The 21,397-nt window shown below is 39.0% G+C and overlaps 1 protein-coding gene across 14 annotated transcripts in view; it reads right to left on the minus strand.

Moving 5' to 3' along the window:
* Positions 1 to 21,397, minus strand: part of LOC132815678 (histone deacetylase 9-like) — a 766,519-nt gene that overhangs the window by 603,059 nt on the left and 142,063 nt on the right. For 11 of the 14 annotated variants that reach the window (XM_060824722.1, XM_060824717.1, XM_060824716.1 and 8 more), the window contains one exon: positions 17,308 to 17,451. The exons of the other annotated variants lie outside the window; for them this stretch is intronic. In XM_060824722.1, coding sequence (XP_060680705.1) covers positions 17,308 to 17,451 — 144 coding nt within the window. The remainder of the gene's footprint in view (positions 1 to 17,307; positions 17,452 to 21,397) is intronic. 14 annotated transcript variants of the gene reach the window in all.

Below are 21,397 nucleotides of genomic sequence, written 5' to 3' on the forward strand. Positions count from 1 at the left end.
TAATGCAACTCTTCTATCTCCTTTACCTTCCTCTCTATCTCATCTAAAACAGTGAAAACCTGGAACATCAAGCAGCCAGTCCTGCCCCACTCTCAACCAAGTCTCTGTCAAGGCTACAACGTTATAGTCCGATGCACTGATTCAGCCCATTAGTATCATCATGTTCGTTTACCTGTCTTTGCCTATCCTTCCTTTCTTGATTTATGGTCCAAACATGTACCTTCTCCTCAATCCTTCCACTTGCTGACTGACTGCTTTGGTTCCCAGTCCCCTGCCATGTTAGTTTAAACTCTCCCGAGTAGCACTAGCAAACTTCCCTGTGAGGTTATTGGTTCCCCTCCCATTTAGGTGCAACCCACCCCACTTTTACGGGTCACCCCTGTCCTAGAAGATGTACCAATAATCTGAGAACCTGAAACCTTGCCCTCTGCACTAACTCCTTAGCCACACAATCTCCTCCTAATTTTTTTCATTCTTGCCTCATTAGCACATGACACTGGTAGTAACCCAGAGATTACTACCCTCAAGGTCCTGCTTTTCAGCTTCTTTCCTAACTCCCTGCACTCACTCCATAGGATCGCATCCATCTTTCTACATTATTAATTTCATCCAACGCTCAGTGGCATCCTTGACCCTGGCACCAAGGAGACAACACACTATCCTGGAGTCGCGAACACGACCACAGAACACCGGTGTGTGCTCCTAACACGGGAGTCCCCTACTACTATCACTTGCTTGGTCTTGCCCAACCCTGTTCTACAGTACAGCCAGTTGTGGTGCCAGGGGCCTGGCTGCTGCTGTTATATTCCCCTGAAAGGCTATTCCGCAACCCCCCCAAAAAGTATCCAAAGCGGTATACCTGTTAGAGGGGAATTGTACTACTTGCCTACCTCTCCTGGCAGTCATTCATCTGCCCGACTGAACCTGCGGCATGACAACCTCCCTGTAACTAGTGTTGTTTTATTCTCTTCCTAGAATCTTCCTTCCTCAGTTAAATATATCTTTGCTGCGAATCATCAACTATTTCCTTAAATATTTGCCATCATTCATCAGTCATCTTTTGTGGTAAACTCCTTTGGCAGCCCACTCCAGACAACTCTAGTCTGATTCTAATGCAAACACTTAGTACATCCACTGCAAGATTTTATTTTTAATCTGAATGTCAAACTCTACCATGTTACAATTACTTATCCCAGGGAACTTCCTTCCTAATAGCACTGTGGATCACACTATACCCAAATGATAACAGCGTTTCAAGAAGGCACCTCATTAACACCTTCTTTGCGGCAATTAGAGATGCTCAATAAATGCTGGCCAAACAGTGCCCACATCCTGTGAAGAACTTTTTAAAAAAGTTTTATCATTGAAATGTTATACGTTCCTAATAAAAATAATATTAAAAACATGCAAAGATTTTCTGTAGGTTTAACTAGTTAGTGCCTTCATTTTCATATTAAACACATACCTGCAGCAAAAGAATTTTCAATACCTATCAATGGTACAAGTGGACTAAGGTACACTTCATGTAAGTATAATTAAAAGGATATGAACAGCATTAAAAAAGGCTGTATTAACTTGCCAAACAAAGAGACATCGTCTCTTATGTCTTGAAACACATAAAAGTGAACAAATCCCCAGGACATGATTAGGTGTACCCTAGAACTCTATGGGAAGCTAGAGAAGTGATTGCTGGGCCTCTTGCCGAGATATTTGTATCATCGATAGTCACAGGTGAGGTGCCGGAAGACTGAAGGTTGGCTAATGTGGTGCCACTGTTTAAGAAAGGTGGTAAGGACAAGCCAGGGAACTATAGACCGGTGAGCCTGATGCCGGTGGTGGGCAAGTTGTTGGAGGGAATCCTGAGAGACAGGATGTATATGTATTTGGAAAGGCAAAGACTGATTAGGGATAGTCAACATGGCTTAGTGCGTGGGAAATCATGTCTCACAAACTTGACTGAGTTTTTTGAGGAAGTAACAAAGATGATTGATGAGGGCAGAGCCGTGCACATGATCCAAATGGACTTCAGTAAGGCTTTTGATAAGGTTCCCCAAGGGAGACTGGTTCGCAAGGTTAGATCTCATGGAGAACTAGCCATTTGGATGCAGAACTGGCTCAAAGGTAGAATACAGAGGGTAGTGGTGGAGGGTTGATTTTCAGGCTGGAGGCCTGTGGCCAGTAGAGTGCCACAAGGATCGGTGCTGGCTCCATTACTTCCCATCATTTATATAAATGATTTGGATGCGAGCGGAAGAGGTATAGTTAGTAAGTTTGCAGATGACAACAAAATTAGAAGTGTAGTGGACAGCAAAGAAGGTTACCTCAGATTACAATGGGATCTTGATCAGATGGGCCAAAGGGCTGAGAAATGGCAGATGGAGTTTAATTTAGATAAAAGTGAGGTGCCGCATTTTGGGAAAGCAAATCTTAGTAGGACTTATACACTTAATGGTAAGGTCCTAGGGAGTCCAAGTTTAAACCTCTTGAAAGTGGAGTCACAGGTAGATAGGATAGTGAAGAAGGCGTTTATTATGCTTTCCTTTATTGGTCAGAGTATTAAGTACAGGAGTTGGGAGGTCATTGGTTAGGCCACATTTGGAATATTGCATGCAATTCTGGTCTGCTTCTCATCGGAAAGATGTTGTGAAACTTGAAAGGGTTCAGAAAAGATTTACAAAGATATTGTCAGGGTTGGAGGATTTGAGCTATAGGGAGAGGCTGAACAGACTGGGGCTGTTTTCCCTGGAGCATTGGAGGCTGAGGGGTGACTTTATAAAAGTTTATAAAATCATGAGGGGTATGGATAGGATAAATAGACAAAGTCTCTCCCCTGAGGTGAGGGAGTCCAGAACTAGAGGACATAGGTTTAGGGTGAGAGGGGAAAGATATGAAAGAGACCTAAGGGGCAACCTTTTCATGCAGAGAGTGGTATGTGCATGGAAAGAGCTGCCAAAAGAACTCGTGGAGGCTAGTACAATTGCAACATTTAAAAGGCATCTGGATGAGTACATGACTAGGAAGGATTTGAAGGGCTTTTGCCCAAAATGTCAATTTTCCTGCTCATCAGATGCTGCTGACCTGCTGTGCTTTTCCAGCACCACTCTAATCTGGACTCTGATTTCCAGCATCTGCAATCCTCACTTTTGCCTTGCTGACAGATGGGACTAGATTGGGTTGGGATATCTGGTCAGCATGGACAAGTTGGACCGAAGGGTGTGTTTCCATGCTGTCTCTATGACTCCACTGCTGGTTCATTAGACATAAGATCATTCATGAGTAACTCATAAAATATATGGCATGTTTTACAAACTTTAACCTATAATAAGCTTTAGAACACATTGACATGCTTGGCTACTGTACTCTACTTACAACCCCACATAATCTGCATTCTGTTGAACTATGCATTAATTATATTAATTAAAAGCACAATTAAACAACAAGTGTTTTACAAAATCTATTAATCAAAGAATCCCTACAATGCAGATAGAGGCCATTCAGCCTATGAAACTTGCACAAACCCTCCGAAGAGCGTCCCACTCAGACCCACCCATCCCTTGGTAACTCCCCATTTTAAATCCAGTATCTTATTTCGCTTGGCCATACTACCTCATTAAGATCTCTATCAGAATAATTATTGATCTCCCAGTTCTTCCTGATACAAAGCATTATGTAAAATATGGTGTAACATGCAGCATTCTTGTCCAACTTTAATGACTGAAAAACTGTTGTGGACTCCTAGAAATTGAAAAAAAATCCTTATTCTTTCCATTGGGATAAAAATTGTCAAGCATCAGAATTATCAATAATTAAACATCAATCAAGGAATTGAAGATGACAATCAATCCTAAATTCTCTATTGACAGTGACAACATGAAACCAATTGAAACTCTACCATATCCACAATATCTCCCAAAGGATATTCTTAACTAGGCCTAACTCAAATTGAATGAGAGTTCATTCACCCAATTTAAATATCTGGCTGAATGAGAAATAAAATATCAGTCAGAAAGTAGACCACAGAAATATGTGACAATGCAGCTTGTGGGGATAAAGGCTGAACAATTAACATTTCGACTGTGGACAAGATACATTCTGATGTCCTACTAATAAATCTCCAGTGGAATTTTAGACAAGTGTTGGGGTAAAGTGAGATTCTGATGTTGGAGGATTTGGTTAAAGGATAGAGCATAATTGCATGTGAACAATACAGGAGTGTGATTTTCGAAACTTGGTGAAATCAAGAGGAAATATTCATTTACATAAGGAAACCTGCCATCCTTACTTAATATGGCTTTCAGTTGATTCCTACGTGGTTGACACTGTATTGTCCTCTGAAGTGGCTGAGCATGCCATTTAAGTGTATCAAAAACCACTATTAAGAATTCAAGAAATCTCACCATCACTTTCACAAGTGCTTGGAAGGACAATAAAAGCCAACATTGCCTATAACCACAGATGTTAGGCTTATGTTCCCTCCTAGTCCCACTTGTTCTGACCATTACTTTGTGGTCATGCCTTCGAACAATAGGATAGGCAGATTATCTTGATGCTCGGAATCTCAATTAAATTGATAGAATTTTTCTACTGATTCCAAGAATGCATTAAAAGTCTTTATCATGAAGGTAATTCCTCTCAAGGCTGATGAAGAAACTCTGAGAGGGAGAAGTATGACTTTATGATGAATGGTAGAATCACTTATGAAGATGAGTGGTACTGGCAGATACAGTTAAAAAAAAGGGAGGGAGAGAGGAAATTAGAGTGAATAACAGTGAGAAAGGGAGTGAATATGGGAGGGAATGAATAAGTGAGAGAATACATTGTGGAGGAAGAGAATGAGTGGAGGAAAGTGTATTTAAACACAGACTGAGTGAGCCCAATATTGTATTACCATTTGCCATGACTGACAATCTGTGGTAACTGACACCTTTGTCTGGATATGGTTTAGAGGAAGGGTTGTTTCAAGTCGTTTGTTGCCACAAATCTCCTTTGTCTATACTTTGATTTTTCGATGGGTCCTGGTAGAGTTTTATAGAAGAGAGATTGTTATTAGTTAACAAGATTGTTTACAGCATATTCAACTACATTACAAGTCAGCCATATTATTAGGACTCTCAGAATGTACTTCTGCTCCCTACAAAGGCTAGTGTAGAACTCACCATCTCTGCCCAAAGGTTGTGCAACATCATCTGATTGGGTGGAACAAATGCAATTTCAACATTCAATCTTTCAGAATCATTACCTTGTCCAACACCAGATATACACCTTTTTTTTTTGACCACCCCCTCTTCCTCTTCCTGCCCCAAAAATCTAAGCCCAAAGTAGGCTGGGAGAGAAGGAAAAGCCAGGCTGAAAAATGACTGGACTCTGATCCTCACTTCCAGAGGAATTCCAGTGAGGCTAGCTTGGATTGATTTTCACCAGAAGTGAAAGCAAGCTTAGTGTTACTAAAAACTTAAAAATGTGTTGCTGGAAAAGCTCAGCAGGTCAGGCAGCATCAAAGGAGCAGGAGAATCGACGTTTCGGGCATAAGCCCTTCTTCAGGATTCCTGAGCTTACACATTTGTAAGCTCTGATCTCCAGCATCTGCAGACCTCACTTTCTCCTAGTGTTACTAAAAGCCAACTCCTTCGACTGGCCCCCTGTACACCTCCCTTCCTGAGTAATCAGGTCTCATCTGTCTCTTTCTCTCCTTCCTTCCAGCTCTGCTTCTTAACTGAAAAGGCAAAAAAATAAGTTTTATTAGTTAGCTCTGCTGTTTGTACATTTTACTGGTCATGTGTATTAATTACTTATGCATTTAAATTGTGAATTTATCCCTTTAGAATTATTCATCTTTTCTGTTGAGGCAATCCTTATCTTTCTGAAATCTGCTCACCAGCCTTCCAACTGAGAGAGGAATTGAAATTTGCCCTCTACGTATCTGAAAAGGTTAGACTGACTTGCTGTAAAAAGTGAGGTCTGCAGATGCTGGAGATCAGAGCTGAAAATGTGTTGCTGGTTAAAGCACAGCAGGTTAGGCAGCATCCAAGGAACAGGAAATTTGACGTTTTGGGTCAGAGCCCTTCATCAGGAAACTGATGAAGGGCTCTGGTCCGAAATGTCGAATTTCCTGTTCTTGGATGCTGCCTAACCTGCTGTGCTTTAGACTGACTTGCTCCAAAGCATTGAAATATTCTTGTGTAAAATTAATATTATAGAACCATAAAATCATAGAACCCCTACAGTGTGGAAACAAGCCCTTTGGCCCAACAAGTTCATACTTACACTCCAAAGAGAAACCCACCCAGACCCATTCCCCTACCCTATATTTATCCCTGACTAATGCACCTAACCTACACGTCCCTGAATACTGTGGGCAATTTAACATGGCCAACTTACCTAAACTGCACATCTTTGGATTGTGGGAGGATAAACTATGGAAACACTAAATATTTATAAGCTTATGATACCCTTTACGCCTTCCTGTCCTCTGTGTTTGACCAAAACAGTGTGAGAACAATAATAATAGAAAAGGAATTGGAAGAAGCACGTGAAAGACACTCCCAAAAATTTTGAATATTTTTGCCATCACACAATAACATTAAACTACTGAAATGAGCTTTCACCTCACGGAGAGATGTTGAAGAAATTAACGCTTATTACTTCAAGTATTGTTAAGTTTGAAGGAATAATTGGATGTTTTAAGAATCTTATTTATTGTTATAAATGAAACCATCTCAATAACATTAAGAAAAGGAAAACAGAATTGGAAGTAAAGTTCCCAACAGTGTATTCAATAAACATTAGTAGTGAAGATATGAATAATGTCCTTTTGTTATTCATTCATGGGTCTGGCAGCACTGGTTAAACCAGAATTTATTACTCATCCCTAATTAGCCTGGAGAAGGTTATGAGCTGCCTTCGTGAACTACCACAGTCCTTAGCTACACCTTGTGAAACCAGCTTTTGATGAGTGATTAACATTTATCTGTCAAACCTTTGAGAATGAATGGAGTATCAAATTCATGTTCCATTAATTTAAAGAACTGACTCTGCACATTTTTTTGATTATTTATAATAATTCAGAAGAATGCAACACTTTGAAATTTGGCATTATGAAAAGGGAAAAATAACACCTTTCAACACATAAAAAATCTTACTGTTAAATCTCAGAAATAGAAAATTCTTAATGAAATGCTTTTCATACTGTGTAAAATATTACTTTTGAGATAGTTGCTCTCATATTTTGACTAATAATGAGCATCCTCTAAACGTCCATAATTAAATATGACTGCCTATCACTGGCAACAGATTTACATCTGGCGATAAAATTATATAACTGGCTCATTAAGCTTCTTGGAATTGCTTCAACTTATGGCAACTGAGATGGCAGAAAAATGTATTCATCACGTACTTAGTTGCTCCTGTTCTTAGTGCATCAGAGCATTTGATTAATTAGAGGGAAGGAAAACCCCAGCTTTGAATTTTGTATTAACTGCATAGATCTGGCATATGCATTTTTAAAAGAATACAATCATAGTCCTCAACTGGTAAACCTTATACAAATAAATACTTACTCAGCAACTAATATCAAATATATAAAATTAAATCAAGTCTTTACTTTTTTCCATCTACTGTATATTGTCATCAATTTTAACAACATTACAATTTCCCCAGTCTTGGCATTTTTTTTTTAAGATTTCTGTTCGCAGAATGTGACAATGAATTATCATGCTAATAAAATTACTGGATTGCCCATCGCAATGGATTCATCTATCACATTCATGTGCCCATCATTACTTGAGTTTTCATTGAAATGGCAATGACTTATTGTTTAAATATGAATCATGTACAACAAATAATAATGACCTAGAGTTTGTTTTACAAAGTCAGTCTCAGCTTTATATCTCAAACCTACATTTAGGAGTTCCAAATTAAATATGATCTCCAGATTTTTTGTTTTGAATTTGTGTTTACCAGATCATATCTATATAAAGTTAAAAATCACCAGGTTATAGTCCAACAGGTTTATTTGGAAGCACTAGTTTTCAAAACACTGCTCCTTCATCAGGTAGTTGTCCAGAAAGTTTCCAGAACAAGTAATAGGACAGATTGTATGGGAAGGGCCAGGAATCTACCTTCAGGCACAGCAGATGAGGGGACAATTATGATAAAGGGGCAGTCAATGCAGGACTGAGGGTGTTGTACTTAAATGCACACACTGTACGAAACAAGGTAAATGAGCTTATATGGCAGATTCCAATTGATGGGTACAATGTTGTGGGCATCACAGAGACATGGCTGTAAGGAGATCAGGGCTGGGAACTAAATATCCAAGGGTACATGTTGCATTGAAAGGATAGGCAGACGGGCATGGGGGTGGGACTGCCTTGTTAGCATGAACTTAAATCAAAAGCAATAAATGATATAGAGTTGGAAGGTGTAGAATATCTATGGGTAGAGTTGACGAACCACAAAAAAAAGACCTTGATGGGAGTTGTGTAAAGGCCTCCTCATCAAACTCAGGATGCGAGGAAGAAAATAAGATCAGGGCATAGTGTTTTTCTTAAATGTCATTTCTATTACAATAATCATGGGGAAACTTCAATATGTAGGTGCACTGGGAAAATCAGGTTTGTAGCAGAATTCAAGAAAAGGAATTTATGGAATGTCTATGACATGGATTTTTGGAGCAGCTCATGATAGAGTCCACTAGGGAACAGGCAATTTTGGACTTGATGATGTGTAATGAGGCAAATTTGATTCGGAAACTTAAGATGAGCAGTGATCATAATATGAGAGAATTCATCCTGCAGCTTGAGAGGGAAACGTTGGAATCAGATGTAACAGATTTATAATTGGATAAAGGCAACTTTAACGACCTGATGAAAGAGCTGGCTAGAGTTGATTGGAAGGTGTGCCTAGCGGGGAAACAGTGGAGCAGCAGTACTAGGACTTTCTGGGGATCATTCGGAAGGCACGGCAGAAATTCATCCCAAGGAAGAAGAGGAAACATACTAAGGGGAGGACGAGCAACCATGGTTAATGAGGAATGTCAAGGACAGTAAAAAAACAAAAGAGAAAGCATGCAATGTGGAAAAGATTAGTGGGAAGCCTGAGGATTGGGAAACCTTTAAAAACTAACAAAATAAATAAAAAAGCAATAAAGGGGTACAAGATGAAATATGAGAGTAAAGCTAGCTTGTAATATGAAAGAAGATTGCAAGTGATTTGTTAATATCTAAAAGAGAAATGCAAGAAAAGATATAGGAGCACTCGACAATGAAGCTGGAAAAGTTACAACAGGGAACAAAGAAATGGCAGAGGAATCGAATAGGGATATTGCACCAGTTTTTACAGTGGAAGACAGTAGCAGCATTGTAGAGCTTCAAGGGAGTCAGGGGCAGAGGTGTGTGTAGTGACCATCACTAAAGAGAAGGTGCAAGGGAAAGTGAAAGGTCTGAAGGTGGATAGATCATCTGGACTAGATGGAATACACCTCAGAGTTTTGAAAGAGATAGTTGAGGAGATTGTAGAGGTAGTGTTGGTGATTCTTCAGGCATCACTGGAATCTGGAAAGATCCCAGAAGACTGGCAAATGGTTCACATGATACCTCTGTTTTAGAAGAGAGGGAGGCAGAATGCTGCTAAATAAGAGCCCACGGTATTACAGGCAAGGTACTGGCACAGAGAGAGGATTGACTGACTGGCAGAAAGCAGAGAGTGGAGATAAAGTGGTCTCTTTCAGGATGGCAGCTGGCGACTTGTGGAGTTCTACGGGGGACAATGTTGGGGCCAGAAGCAACAAGTAATGTTGAGGAAGTGGAGAGGCTGCAGACAGACCTGGACACAAGCAGACTGGGCTAATAAGTGGCAGATAGGAAACAACATGGCAAAGTGTGAGGTTACACACTTTACTACACTTTGATGTAGACGGTTTTCTAAATGGGGACAACTTTGGGAATCAGAAGCACAAAGGGACTTGGGAATCCTAATCCAGGATTTTCTTAAGGTTACCACATAGGTTCAGTTAGCATTAGCAGGCAAATGCAAAGGGGCTAGAATACAAGAGCAGAAATGTACTGCTAAGGCTGCACTAGGAACTTGTTAGATGACATATGGAATATCGTGAGCAGTTTTGGGCTCATATCTAATGAAGGATGTGCTGGCTGTGAGGCGGGCCAGAGGAAGCATCCAGGAATGATTCTGGGGATGAAGGGCATGTCATATGAGGAATGGTTGAAGATTCTAGGCCTATATTTGATGCCGTTTAGAAAAATGAGGGAAGATTTGATTGAAATTTACAAAATAATGAGAGACCTGGAGAGTGGAAGTGGAGAAAGTGTTTCCACTAGTAAGAGAGACTAGAGCCCAAGGGCTGGGCCTCAGAGTGAAAGGACGACTCTTTTGAACTGGAATATGCAAGAGTTTCTTCAACTAGAGGGTGGTTAATCTGTGCTACAGAGGGCTGTAGAGGCCAAGTCATTGAATGTATTTAAGACAACAATAGATAGGCTCGTGATTAGGAAGGGGGTCAAGAGTTATGGAGAGAAGGCAAGGAATGGAGTTGAGAAACATGAGTCATGATTGAATAGCAGAGCAGACTTAATGGGCCAAATTACCTAATTCTGCTCCTATGTCTTATGGTTTTACGGTTTATCTCCAATCTGAGAAAATGAGTAGGAAGTCCATTTATGTATATACAAGCTCAATTTGTCTTACACAGAGTCACAAATGGACACCAGATCCTGTTGATGTATATTTTTCTTTAAAATGAAAAATGGCTTAAATGTATTGTTTATAAATACGCACATAAATGAGCAAAGCTGTTGGGAGATATAGCACTATGAAGCAATTAAGAAACAGAATAATCTCATTTTTAAAAAAATGTTACCTCCTCTACAATGGCAATTAGCAAGAACCAATCACTCTCAAAAATATTGCAAACTGCACTGCATCACCACAAATAAAATATGGGATAACCATTGCAAAACCTATTTTAATAAAAATGGTAAATAAACGGTTAAGGGCATTATTTCCCATTGAGCAGCGATCTAGCCTCCATCTAACTCATAACTCACTCCAATATCACTATATTCTATTACGTGGCAGTGACAGGCTCCCTCTGTATGGCTGCGATCCTGCTGGTAGCTCACCTTGCATGTTTAGTACAGCTTGACCCAGAAAAACAGATCATGTTTACAATTTGGTTGAGGGTTTTCTCACTATTTTAGGATACAATTGGTTGCACTTTTTTATTCATTCATAGGAAGTCAGTTTTGTGAGCAAGGCCAGGCTAGCAGCTAGAGTTCTCAATGTGCAACATTACACCTTTTAAAAATTAAGTTGCATCCTACCTGCTCAAACAGGCAAGCTGTTCGATTAAACCACAAGAACACCAAAAGTGTCTGCAAATACCCAGTATTAATTAAACAGAGGACTAGGTTGGCTGTAACCAAAGTAAACAAACATTAAACAGGCCCCATCAGTAGTTGGGTCTATGGAACAAATAGGTGAGGAACACTAGGCTCTAAATAAGAAAGGTAGCTCATTTAAGGCTTCATTGATATTAATTAACTCAGCAGAGGGAAGAGACAGTTTTTAAACAAACTAATTAGAATGATATTGGATTGCCCAACTAGAAAAGCAATTGTACAAAGCAGCTAGGTATGTGAAAGAGAAAGAAAATAGTAGAGAGAGAGTGTTGCAGGGGAAGTGAAAAAGAAACAGTGCAAAAGAAATCAACAGGGTGTATTAGTCACCACAATGAGAAATGTTGGCGACTGAGCAAAAAAATGAGAACAGTGAGCAAAAAAATGCATCTGTTAAAGCTAGAGGGCAGACTCTTGCTGGAGGCTCCATGCTCTACTGAAAGGCAACATTTCGAAAGGCAGTCCTAGGGGACTCCACCAAATCATCCAACTGTCTTTGCCCACTCAGGCACCTGGACTTTTAATTTATACTTTTACTTGGGTTCCTTCATTTTGAGGTTCCTTCCAGATTCCTTCCAACTCTTCTGATTGAGTAGGTAACATCAGGAGCACCTAATATATGAGTTATATATATTATCTTTCTTAATCTGATGACAGACTTGCAGGCAGCCAACACGGAGCAGATGTCTGTGGAGAAATCATTAGAACTGTACTGCTGTTGGCAAGTGTAGGCCCAGGACCTGTTTATTAATTAATTTTGAGTCCCAAATCCTGTGATAATGCAAAACCTACAGTTATGTTAGGTAGCATTTTAGGTTTTTTTTTAAAGTGAGCTATTGCTGGCAGAGGTGAAATGTTGGGAGTTCTCCCTTATATAAGCAGAAATATTACCGCCTTGGCATGAACTCCACCTGGTCACCAAAAGACATGACATACTATCACTAGTTTCTTTAGATACAGACAAAGAAGGACACCATTTTGACTAGGATGACACACACATCCTAGGACAGGCGAAACAAAGATACTCATGAGAACTTTTAAAGGCATTCTAACCAGTACTCTGTCAATAAACGAATCAATTTAGATCCTACCAACCTTCCCTTGAAAGAAATAACTGGAAATGACATCACCCATCTTAAGAAATCAAGATCTATAAATAGAGAGGCAGTGCTTCACCGGAGACTCTCATTGATGTTACCTAATCATGGTGATGAAACATCTGAAAACAAACCTTCCAGTTCAGCAAGCTAACTTACATATTTATATTTCAACCATTATAGAGATGGTATTTGATTCTGCCCTTACTTTGATCACTGAAATATTGTGACTGGAGAACAATTCTTGCAGGCACCTTAATCATTTAAGTTAGGTAGACTCCATGGTTTATAACCTAACTTAGAATGGTCAATTACCATGAAAAGAACAACATAAATCCATACGAGGAATGATCAATACTTTTTTTTCCTTTCAACATTTCAACCAATGTAAAAATTGCAACAAGAATTCTCCAGTGCAACCATCTCCCCATTCAATTAACCTCATTCCTGGAATTTGGGGTGAGATCCGAGCCAAGGCACAGATATGGATGGGGAGTCCTGCCACAGTTTGTGTCAGAGCAACTCACTCCATCTTTTATGGAATCGGAGTTGCGTCACAGGAAATTTAAGATTACATAAAACATTGCATGATCTCATGGTGTAAGCTTCCTGTCTTCATAAAATAGCATACCCTCTGACTTATCACCAGCAACACCACAGAACCACACACCCTTTTAAAATTAGATAAATCATCCAGTCTGGTTCATTTCACCAACCTCTGACTGAACTTATACTTCAGGTTTGGTTCCATGAAAGAGGTTGTGGGATTCTTTTTTTTTGACTACACTTCCCTTTTTGTCATGGGAAATTTACTCTACACTGGAGCTTGATGCAGTTTGAAAAAGGGTCCTACATACTCCTCTGTGATGTCATTAATATCCCATTGTCACGGTTGCATCATCTGCCAGATGGTAGGATTTATCCATTTTGCCCTTTAACCTGTCCAATTTTCTGCTTGCTTTCTAGTTTGTTCTCAAGATGTTATTTGCATATGCTCTTTTTCTTTAGTAAAGGCAGCGTGAATCTAGCAGTGTGGGCAGAGGGGGCAAACAGATGAATTAAAAAGAGAGAGGAATGCAGACTTTTATTAATCTGAAAGAAAAACAGAAATTGCTGAAGAAACCGAGCAAGCGTGGCAGCATCTGTGGAGAGAAAGCAAAGTTAATGTTTGAGGCCCAGTGATTCTGCTGCCAGACCTGCTGAGTTTCTCCAGCAATTTCTATTTTTCTTTCAGATTTACAGCATCCGCAGTTCTTTGATTGATTACATACTTACATTTATTGAGTGATTCTCACACAATTTCAGGGTATCTCAAAGCATCTTAAAACTATTGAAGTACTTTTCAAGGTCTAGTCATGATCACAATGTGGGATGAAAATGGTAAGACTCCTCTTGAGCCCAGAATGGAAGGTTCCTCCCCAGAAAGCCAGAAGAACATCAGAAAGACTGTTTGTACAATATGGGTGACAACACATTAGTAGGGAACAATAAGGAGAAACCAGTACAACCTGTGAATTATGAATACTGGTTTTGCATACCTCAAAATGGTGCTCTAGTATAGCCAGCCAGTATGTTAATTTCCAAGTTTTTCTTGACTGGTTTTTCCTTTAAATAAAACCAGAAACAAACTTGGATCCTGTCAGAAAGGGATCCAGGAAACAACATATACATTGGAAAAATAACTGTACAAAAAACGAAACCTGTATCTATCCTTTTACACTTAACAAAAGAACTGTCACTAAGACAAGATATATGGCCCTTCATTTCACTTCAACAGTGAGTTTTACACTTCCATTTTCTGAGAGCTTTAGAGAGAAAAGACAAATCTTTGGCGACCGTGGAGATGTAAACAAAAATTACGACTTATTTTATTTTAATTGTCTAATCTGTAACAGGCAATGATTTTATTCACCCATCTCATACAATAGTTCACAGTTACTAAAGAGGCTTTCACAATCACAGTTAAAGGCCACTCCACTTAATGGAATGTATCCAGCCAACGTCTTTTACGTTAATTTTGTTTTTATCTAATTTAAGGTACTGCTTAAATTAGTAGTCGATCATTTTCACACTTTATAAGTTGCTTTCATTGCTCTTTCTCACCTCTGCTCTCATTTCCTGACTTAACTAGTAGTAATGGTCCATAGCAAAGTATATTAAGTCATTTCACTTAATAAAATTGCTGAATAAAAGCTTGCCCTTAAAAAAAGTTATCACATGCCTATATCTTTCATCGGTTATTGTCTTAGCTAATTTGCAATGCAGATTGATGACGATAGCATGGGTTCAATTCCCACACCGGATAAAGTTACTATGAAATACACTAGTTCTCAATCTCTCCCCTAACCTGAGGTGTATTGATCCTCAGGTTAAACCACCATCAGTTGCCTCTTCCTAATGAGAGACAACCCTATGACCCATGAGGACTGAGTTGACTTTACCTTTACAGAGTAGGGTATTCCTATTGCAGCTAAACAAAGCACAAGAGAACCAGCAAAACATTCATCTACATTTGAGTGATCATTTTCATTAATTATAAGTTTCACAAAAAAAATGCATAAAATATCGTCTAATAGTTGATTTCCTTATTCATCCTTATTACAGCAAAATAGTTTAACTGATCAGAGAACAATAGGCTTCACAATATATCAGCCATGCATTATACTGCAGAACCTATAAATATCATTGGTTTAAGAATATTTATTAAATAATGTAATACCTTCCGCTTTTTGTACCTATGTGTTCTGTATGCCTCACGATATAATGTTATCTCTGATTAGAGTTATTAAAATATAGAAATATGAACCTCAACAATAGGTGCAATCTCATATTTAATTCCTGATGAAGGGCTTTTGCCCGAAACGTTGATTATCCTGCTCCTCAGAGGCTGCCTGACCTGGTTTGCTTTTCCAGCACTACTCTAATCTTGACTCATATTTCAGTCCATTGCGCTTAAGTGTTGTTGGCTAATAAATAAATATGAGGGAGCTTCAAGTGAAGCAAAAAGTGTACATAAATGAACAGTGAAGTGGAAATGCAGGAAAATAATAAAATGTAACCAAAGGGTATGAAGAAAGTATGAAAAGAGGAAATCTGTAAAATAATTGCAATTATTTCAATGTTAGCAGCAGAAATTTATTTATGAAGCAGTTCCAGGTCCTTACCACGTGCTGCAGTAAAAAAAGCTCTTCCTCACATTCCCCTGCATCTCTTCCCCAAAATCTAAATCTGGACTCCTTCCAACACCAGCTAATAGGAATATTTTGTTTTGCCAACCTTATCTGAACCCTTATATACCTCTCACATCTACTTTCAACCTGCTTTGCTATAAAGAGAAGAATCTCAGCTTCTTACACTATCTTTGTAGCTCAGTGCCCTCATTACCAGAACTATGCTGGTAAATTTCCTCCATACCCCTCCAAGCACCAAAATCTGATGACCAGATCCATATTTGATAATATGGCTTCACCAGAGCTTTGCAAAAATTCAGAATACACAACATAATTCACATTATCAAGCATTGCCACGGTGTTTATATCAGAAAATAAGGTACATTATGCTAGATCAAAAGGGATAGAACTGTTCAACATAAATGGTTTTCAAAATCACAGTATCTCATCTTTACCAAGACACCTGTAACTGAATTTTTTAATCAATATTGTGCAATAAAATAGCAAAATATGAGCAACGTTGGTTGTTTTTAAGTTTTATGATGTACCATATTTGAGCACTGTTCAGTATCAAAACTGAACATTTAAGTGCAGGAACCTACTGGAATAGCATAGAGGTCTCCAATAAATGAAATCAAGTTACAATAACTTAAAAGAAGAGGAAAAGTATTAGATTGAATTTTAACATTATACATGATTACTATTTGTCAGAATACTGTCATTTGTTTTTCTGCCACTAATTTATATTGATGGCAGTTGCACTAAGAGGGAGTTTATCTGCTCTCATTGCCTTGCTTTTAGCAGCTGGCCTGAGATTCAATCAAATATTTTCTCTTGAAACTGAGTACATTTAAAACAGCAACTTAATGATTACAATGTAGTTATCATACTATAAAAGCCACTTTCGAAAATCAAATGAAGTTAATTGTGGTTGGTTTATGATCATGAAGACACCTGATGGTGTTACATTGTTTAAAATTCAGCTTTTTCATCTTATTATGTGAATTGCGAGTGCAGCTCCAACAAAACTCATGAAGATTGCCACCATCGAAGACAAAGCAGACCACTTATTTGGCATTTTATCCTTTATCTTAATCATCAATTCCCTCCATTAGTGGTGAACTATGGGCTAAAGCATGGACCATCTAGAAAAATCACAGCAGCAGTTCATTAAGATTTCTTGACAGCAACTTCAAAGCTTGCATTCACAAGGACAAAGCCAGGAGACCAATAGGAACACAACCATTTGCAAGTTAATTCCCTGATCACCCAACATTCTGACTTTGGAGTAAATCACTATTGCATTCTCATTGCATGGTCAAAATCCTTGAACTCCCTATCTAACAGCTCTGTGGGAATAACTTCATCACACTGACCACTGCAGTTCAAGAAGAAGTTTCTCCACAGTACTGAGTATGGAACATAAATACTGTCTTTGCCAGTGATGCCCACGTCCTCTGAGTAATAAAAACAATTGTGTACCTGGATATGCTTTCAAAACTTGTGTTCTTTCATTTGCATTTGGCTCAAGCCACAAGCACACTGATCAGAAACAATAAGCCTTCAATGTAAAGGTCACAAAATGCACTGCTGATTCCCATTCTTTGTTATCATTAAATAAGCACTTACCATGTCCCTGGCGTTGATGCCAAGACAGGGGAATTGCTAATGGATCAAAGCCTCTGCTTAAGCCGGTGAATCTTGCTGCATCTGCAAGTTGCTTCTTCATATGTACTTCTGCATTGTAGTCCATTCTTTTTCTTTCTAGAATAACTTTAATGCAAAATGAGAAAACCACTGAACACAAGAACAGGAAAGTTCTGCATGCTACTTCAACAGTTGTACTTCTCTGCCTGCAAACCCACAGCTAAATATAAATAAAATTGTTTTTCATCCACCAGCCTCTTCCTTGAAGCTGATAGAAGATATTCAATGGATTTTCATTCACAGACACAAAATAGGTCAGAAATAATGGGGTGAACTTAATCCTGGTGGTGGTGCTATGGACAGGAATATCAGGAGGGATATAAAAGTGGCTGTTCATTCATAGTGTTCGGGTATAACTTAAAATGGCATAGTGTAAATGTAGTTCTTCATCTCACAGGTGATAAATATTTTTCTTATTCTGATTTACAATAAAGATTTAAAACTGATTGGAATAATTATTTTGACACCTCCTCCATAAAATCATGCAATTCACTGAAGATATTTTAAGTTGTTTCAGAGCACACATTTGGCCTCAACTGAATTGTATGGGAGCATTGAAGGGCTGAATGGCCTGCTGCTCTTACTTCTTATGTTCTTATGTATCAATTACAGAGACTTAGCATTAAACTGTCTGAAGTTCCACTAGCTACGGCTTTAACATAAACTAATTTATTTTAAATGAGTTAGTGCCTCAAACAGCAAGTACAGAGTTGCCATTTGAATACATCAACTATTAGAACTGTAAACAGTAATTCCTCTGCATTAACATCAGTAGCATCTTAAAATAAGAATACTACTCAGAACTCTAGCAAGATGAACATGAAATGCTCAAAAACCTATTTCTGTCCTGTCTGTCCACTGAAGATGGTATGACACTGTCTGAATAATATGTCTGTACCATCTATTTTTAACTCAGTGAGCTCGATAATCACATCACACCATGTCAGAGGTTCCCTGTTCGCTTTGTACCACTCTGTTTCATTGAATTGCTATGTAGCATATCAACAAATTAACTCGAGAAATTCTAGACAGTTAGCTTGAATGCACCATATTTGTATAACCTTCCATGGGTTGTAGAAAATTGCTTAGTCATTAACCTGTTCTCCAGAAAACACTCAAGATTTTGAAGCTTCCTGATAACTGCAAGACTATAAATTGATGTTTGCGAGGCAACCTGTCAGAAATGTGCATTATAATTTATGTATGCAGGAATCTAATTGCATTCCCTGGCTGAGTAATAAAAACAATTGTGTCACTATGTTTTGTAAATAGAATGCTCCTATGCATATATGTTTAGATAAGAATTTGTATTTCTACCCTCCATGGAGTGTAAATCATAATTTTGTCACCTAATCTATTCAGCATTGATCCCAGTTGTACAATCCATTTCAAACCAGACAAAAGACCACTTGAAAAGATTAATTAATGGCTTAGAACCAGTTGAAGATTCCTGTAGAATGCAGTCCCTGTTACATGAAGCTGATGATTTCTCAGTAGCTGTCAAATAAAGGTAAGACCGGAAACCTTTTTGATTTAAAAACCAGGAAACAGAAGAAGATAAATTCATAATTAAAGCACTTTTGTTTTGCTCCCAGGATGAAGGCATCACTAGACTTACATTTGTTGCTCATCTCTAATTGCCCAGAGGTCAATTGTAAGTCAGTCACACTGTTGTGGCTCTGGAGTCACTTGTAGGCCAAACCAATGTTGGAATTCCTTCCCAAGGAAGGAATTGAAGGACATTAATGAACCAGATTGACTTTTACAGTAATTGACAGTGGTTACACGGTAGCAATTGGACTAGCTATTTACAGGGGAACCTCAATGATCCGAACTTGATGGATGGGCACTATTTCATTCAGATAATCGGTTAATTGATCAAATGCCTTTCATCTGGAGCTCAGAGCTTTTAAAGTCTGCTCCCTGTTCAGGAGACTAGCAGCAGCACAGAGTGCATGAGCCCTGCCTGACAACCCCGTTCAACACTATTCCCCGTCCCCACATACCAATGCAACGCCGCCCCCCGCTCCCATGCTACACGCCCCTCAACCCAGTCCAACACTGCCCCTCCCTCTGCCCCCCAACCCCATCCAACACCGACCCCCGTTCCCAACCCCGTCCAACACCAGCCCCTGTTCCCAACCCCGTGCAACACTCCCCAACCCCATCCAACACCACCCCCCTCCCTCATACATGCCCACCCACTCTCCGGGGCAGCTGGACTGGACACCCACAACAAGACTGCTGATGCTGCAGTTTCCTTTGTGGGGTAAGTCTCCAAACAGAGAACACATACACACATACACACACCTTTTATTGCAACTTTTTGGCAGGTTCCACCTTTGCTTTCTACAGAACAATGTTGGAGAGATTATCTGGGGAAGAGTGGGGAATTGCAGTAATGTTTCCATCAGGACCTCGAGATCTCCTTCAGATAATCCAATTTTCAGATAATTAGTATTCGGATAATTGAGTTTCCACTGTATTCCAAATTTTCATTAAATCCAAATTTCACTATCTGTTATGTTCTCATAACATTAGCCTGGGTTCTGGATTACATTGTCACTATATTACCACCTCTCCATAGTACTGATCCTCCCCAATATTTATCTTAGAAGTGTTCCTGGTAAGGTAAAAATCACACAACAGTAGGTAATTCCAAATAAACCTGTTGGACTAAAACCTGGTGTTGTGTGTTTTTTAACTTTTAACCCAGTCCAACACCAGCACCTCCACATCCTGGCTAGATAGAGAACCTAAAATTAGATTCTAGACTTTTTCTAACCAAATTATTCCGAGATGTTATCACACAACTCTGAAGCAGCTGTGACTTGAGTTCAGGCCTCCTAGCTCAGAAGTTAGGACTTACCTATGTGCTACAAGAACCCCTGAAAATTGGTTTCTCTCATTGGGCCTGCTGACTGTAAAGGAACAAATAGCTTGTCTCAATTTTGTAAATAAGCTTATGTAGCTTTCACTCCTGTGCTATAGTGGATTAGTTTTGTTATGACCTGCATAGAGGCTGTTAAGGTAAAAAATATATGTAAAAACTCCCAGTTATTAACTGAAGAATTATACCACAAAGTTTTATATTTTAAAAAAGCTTTACTACAAAAAGCATGATTAAATAATACAATATTTTGTAATTACCTATGCCTTACACCTCTGGTAATTTACTTCGATCCAATAGTTTACCCCTACAAGGTAATATTTTTACTCAATTTTCCTGTGACCAAACCAAGATATGCCACAGCTCTTCAGAATTCACTTTGGTTTTTAGAGTTCCAGCTATTTATAAGGTATGAAGATTCATGGGAATCTATGCACTAACTTTTGGCAAGGTAACCCTGCAAATGTTTTTTCAAGTTGCACTATTGTGGACTCCTCACTTCAAGAGTGGACTCACCAGCCTTTTTGCTGGATGATTTCAAAATCTGAAAAACTCTTTAGTTGCTGATAAGATCTTTGTATCTTTCTAGTGCTTAAAAGTGCCAACTATTAGCAATTCCTCTGGCTTCAGTGGTTTCCAAATATCAGCTGCAATATCCACAAAGAGACTAACTGGAGTTTTCTTTCTTGAGCTCCAAATTTGGCAAATTTTATGGCCATCTTTCCCTTCATGAACTCTGTCTACAAATTGAGGTGTGAACACCCAATCACTACCCATGGTGTGAAAGATGAAATTAACATTTTTAACACTTAAATTGCAGACCTGATGAACATTTATCTTTTCTTCTGTCATCACACCTAGTGTGCTGTAGAATACCCAAGACCAAAGTTGCAAACTAGCTTAATCTGTGATATTCTGGGCCTTATCAGAAAATCTGTCCACGGAGACAAGACAATTCAGGCCCTCATCAACTCTAGGGTACTTCATTCCATTGTGTTGTTCAATATTAGGCCCTTAGATCCCCTCTCTCCCCATTCACTCCTCATGTTCCACTTAAGCCAAAACATCTCAACAGCTGTTCCAACCCACCCTCATTCTTTCCATGCCAATCCAGGCTCCTTC

This window comes from Hemiscyllium ocellatum, chromosome 5 (assembly GCF_020745735.1).
Source record: "Hemiscyllium ocellatum isolate sHemOce1 chromosome 5, sHemOce1.pat.X.cur, whole genome shotgun sequence".
NCBI lineage: Eukaryota > Metazoa > Chordata > Chondrichthyes > Orectolobiformes > Hemiscylliidae > Hemiscyllium > Hemiscyllium ocellatum.